This window comes from Mus pahari, chromosome X, assembly GCF_900095145.1.
Source record: "Mus pahari chromosome X, PAHARI_EIJ_v1.1, whole genome shotgun sequence".
NCBI lineage: Eukaryota > Metazoa > Chordata > Mammalia > Rodentia > Muridae > Mus > Mus pahari.
This window is the reverse complement of record NC_034613.1, coordinates 143,182,685-143,187,446: the sequence shown is the minus strand read 5'-3', so window position 1 is coordinate 143,187,446 and position 4,762 is coordinate 143,182,685. Positions and strand designations below refer to the sequence as shown.

Sequence of the window (4,762 nt, the reverse complement as noted above, 5' to 3'; positions counted from 1 at the left end):
GTGTGTGTGTGTGTGTGTGTGTGTGTGTGTGAGAGAGAGAGAGAGAGAGAGAGAGAGAGAGAGAGAGAGAGAGAGAGAGCAAATTAAGGAAGAAGAGGTCATAAAAATGAGAGAGGTGGGTCATGGGAGAAATTGGAGGGAAAGGGAAGGGGTGGAAATGATGTAAATATAGTATACATGGATTAAATTCCCCTACAAATAAAAATAGTAATAATAACTACGTTCTAATAAGATCGCAGGTGTTTTCTTTTCCTTGTTAATTTCTCTCTCTTCCAAAAAGCCTTTCCATTTATAAGTCCACACCCATATGTAGTCAAATAATTACAAGTCTTGTCATCATACTTATTCTATCCTTGACATTATTCTAATATATCTCTATATATAGACTTATATATGTAAAATGATTTTCTTCACAAAACTACTCTGCAAGATACTGTGATACTATGACTGTTCCTATTTGACAGTTGAGGAATGGAAACAGAGTAAGCAGCAACTTGGAGATGTTATCAACATTCCTTAACAAAGTACTTCATCCTTACTCTAGACCATTGGCTCTTCACCTTTCTAATGATGTGACCCTTTAATACAGTCCCTCATGTTGTGGTGATCCCCAACCATAAAATTATTTTACTGCTACTTTATAGCTGTAATTCCCTACTGTTCTGATTCATAATGTAAATATATCATATATAGAATATCCAATATGGGACATCCAAAGGAGTTGTGACCACAGATTGAAAATCTCTGTTCTAGACTTTGTACTCTTGTTCTCTGTGCTTCTGCTAACTTTCTAACACAAGAGATTAGTTTTGTGTTGTTCCTTAATGTAATTCACCCAAAAACTAATGTAACAAATATGCACAGAGACAATCAAATATTTGGGGACAAGGAATTTCACAGCAGCAAAATTTGTAGTCAGAGAAGTGAAATTGAAAACAACGTAAATGTCTTATAAGGTGTGCACACATTGGAAATGATGAATTAGAAGAAAGTTAAATGTCATGAGAAATGCCAAAATTGTCTAATGGAAACAGAGGCTATGTTTCTCTAGCCATGTGACTATAGGAACCATATGATGTGTGATTAGAAAAGAAACTCAGTAGTCCACACTGTCAATCTTGGCTTTCAAGTTTTTGTTTTGTGCTTTTAGTTACTAATTTAACTCTTCTTTACTCCAGTAATCCAATCGGTGTAAGATTTAACCGTTATTAGATATACAATACTTAAAACAGTAGCTAACAAGTACTTAGAAAAGAAAAAAGAAATAAAGAAAAACAAACGAGAACTGAAGAGTACACATTCACTTGGAAGTTTGTTAAGTGTCTTTGGAAGTCTGGAATCTGCAATGTTAAAATAGTCCTACTTGGTTTCCCCTATACCATAAAAGTGTGTATAGAGATGTTGATCCCTGCAGTGCAGTGACAGTCACAAGGCCCCCCTCTCTATAATTGGCCAGTATCATCTGTCTCATATTTAACCTTCTAAGTGGTACTAAGGCATGACTTTTGTACCTGTTTTTATTTTAATATTATACCACTTTTTATTGGTATATATTTATGAGCTAGCTATACTATGATGTTTGGTAATTTTTTTTAACACAGAAACTTGAACCCAAAGTCCCACAGTTGCTGAGTATGACTCATATTACTGACCTGTTCACCAGATCCTGGTGTAATATTGTGATTCATGTCTGCATTAAGAAATGGGCAACTCAGTAATTAGCATATCCACTATCTTCAATTTTTACTATTTCTTTCTGGCAAGTTGATCGAAAATCCTTTTTTCTAACTCTTTTGAAATATATGATACATCGTTGTTAATTATGTTCATGATTCTGTGCCACCTAAAATTAAGTTTAATTCCTCCAATAATAGCATTATATCCATTTACCCATCTCGTTCAGTCTCTGGAAGTTTCTGTGAAATAAACATTTTCTACTCTCAACTTCTATGAGAGAAACACTTTCAGATTCCATATAAGTGAGATGGTGTTTCAGTTAAGACAGTGCCCTCCAGTCCCAGTGATACAATTTCTGTATACATTCTTCAATTGGTAGACATTTGTTGCAGCACTAGTTGCAGTAGCCATCTATAGTCAAGAATAGAAAATCCTTGACCATTACGTATGCCATTCACATAACTGTAGAATTAGGTTTTCTGAAAGCCTTCATAGCTTCCTTTTTCTTTCTCTCTCTCACCTATCCTGTTCTTCAGGTCTCCTACGTGAAAGCGATTGACATCTGGATGGCAGTGTGCCTTCTGTTTGTGTTTGCTGCCTTACTGGAATATGCAGCAGTGAACTTTGTCTCCAGGCAACATAAGGAGTTCCTTCGTCTCCGGAGACGACAGAAGAGGCAGAATAAGGTAGGATTGTCTCTCAGTACGGAATCATTGGAACTCGGGGTGGTTAACCAAGTAATATAACTCAAAAACCAGAACATATGAGTAAGAAGATTATCTTACTTGTTGTCATAATTACTCCTCAAGCAAGTCATTTAAAATGTTGGGTAAGGTTTGAATAGATTCTTTCATTGCTACTTCATAACTATAATTTTGCTGCTCTTATTGACCATAATTAAATATATGACATAAAGGACATCTGATATTCAACCCCTGTGAAAGGGTTATTTGACACCAAAGGGATTGCCACCCAAGGATTGAGAACCTTTGCTTTATGTGAACAGTGCCCTATGGGGGCACACTCCATGCTGGAAAATTCAGTTAGGCTAATTTCATTGTTTGACTGCAACTTTTGTACAGAAACCTTAATATTTACCTCATTCAGAGGTTTACATTTGAACTTGGTAGTTCAATATATCCAGTTTAGTAGGTCCCAAACTTGCCTGCACATCAGAATTACTTGAATATTCTTCAAAACTCCCAAACTTTGGCTGCAACCCACCACCAATTACATTCCTATTTCAGGATGGAGCTCAGAAGCATTGTACCTGGTTTTCTATCTCCAAAAGAATCATGGCTGTTGATGTAGAAAATGTTACCTTCTGTAACAATACCACTTAAAAAAAGAAGTCAAATTTTAATGTAACCTACATGGACTGTACAAACTCTGCCTTCCAAGACCTCACAAGTTAAACCTTTTGGTGAGGGTAAATGAAACAGTGACTCGTGCTGTTATGCTGGAGTTGAAAAATGTGCTTAAACCTTATTTCTTTTAAATACCTAGATATAAACCTCAGACATTGTTAGATGCTGTTTCCTTTGAGCAGTCTGTATGTGTATAAGTTTCTTACATCCTGGCTGCATCCACCAAAGGTTTTTAAAACCATATCAAAAACATACTGCTGGACGACCTCACTTGGCTACAGTTTAGAAAATTTTATCTATCCAGGCTAGGAATACACACACACACACACACACACACACACATACACACACTGAGAAAGAGAGACAGAGAGACAGAGAGAGAGGCAGAGAGAGGCAGAGAGAGAGAGAGAGAGAGAGAGAGAGAGAGAGAGAGAGAGAGAGAGAGAGANAGAGAGAGAGAGAGAGAGAGAGAGAGAGACAGAGAGAGAGACAGAGACAGAGAGACAGAGTCAGAGAGAGACACATTTTCTCATCTTTTTTCTTTTTCTTTTGGTTTTTTCCTTTTTATTAATCATTTTATTCATTTACATTTCAAATTATATCCCCCTTCCCACTTACCCCTCCAACAAACCCCCAAACTATACCCCAACCCCTTCCCCTTTGCCTCTATGAGGGTGCTCCTCCACCCATTCACCCACTCCCATGCCTCACCCCTCTAGCATCCCCCTACAGTGGGGCATCAAGTCTCCCTCCTTCCCATTGATGTCAGATAAGACCATCCTCTGCTACATATGTATCTGGAGTCCTGGCTCCCTCTATGTATACTCTTTGGTTTGTGGTTTAGTCCCTGGAAGCTATGGGTGGACCAGTTAGTTGATATTGTTCTTATGGGGTTGCAATCCCCTTCAGTTCCTTCAGCCTTTCCCCTAGCTCTATGTTTGGGGTTCCCTGGCTGAGTCCAATGGTTCCCTGTGAGTATCTGCATCTGTATTGGTCAGGTGCTGGTAGAAACTCTCAGGGAACAGCCATATCAGGGGGGTTGGTATCTGCAGATGGGAAGGATCCCTAGGTGGGGTAGTCTCTGGATGGACTTTCCTTCAGTCTCTGTTCCACTTTTTGTCCCTATCTTTCCTTTGGATAGGAACTTTTCTGGGTTTAAAATTTTGAGATGCATGGGTGGCCGCATCCCTCAATGGGGGATGTGCCTGTCTACTAGAGGTGGTCTCTACATTTTGTATCTCCCCTTTATTGGGTATTTCAGCTAAAGTCGATGCCATTGGCTCCTGGGAACCTCTCCCTTCCCTGGAGTCAGAGACTTCCTAGTGGCTACTCCAGCTGCCCATCTCCCTCTGCTACATGTTTCCATTCAATATTCTGACACTCTGAACTTCTTTCCCCTCACTTCCAATAGGACTGTTGCTGTCTCTTTTTTTCCCTCCCCTCCTCCTAGGTCCCTCTCTTCCTCTAGTTTGTGTGATTATTCTGTTCCCTGTTCTACGTAGGACTGAAGCACCTATAATTTGGTCTTCCTTCTTCTTAAGCTGCATATGGTTTGTGAGTTGTATCATGGTTATTCTGAGCTTTTGGGCTAATATCCACTTATCAATGAATACATACCACTCTTTTGTGATTGAGTTATCTCACTCAGGATATTTTCTAGTTCCATCCATTTGCCTGAGAATTTCATGAAGTCATTGTTTTTAATAGCTGAGTAGTAC

General features: G+C 38.8%; 1 protein-coding gene across 1 annotated transcript in view; it reads left to right on the top strand.

The window, feature by feature from the left end:
• Positions 1-3,189, top strand: part of Glra2 (glycine receptor alpha 2) — a 148,317-nt gene extending 145,128 nt beyond the window's left edge. The window contains exons 8-9 of the mRNA XM_029534584.1: positions 2,214-2,363; positions 3,184-3,189. Coding sequence (XP_029390444.1) covers positions 2,214-2,363; positions 3,184-3,189 — 156 coding nt within the window. The remainder of the gene's footprint in view (positions 1-2,213; positions 2,364-3,183) is intronic.
• Positions 3,190-4,762: the final 1,573 nt, after the last annotated feature.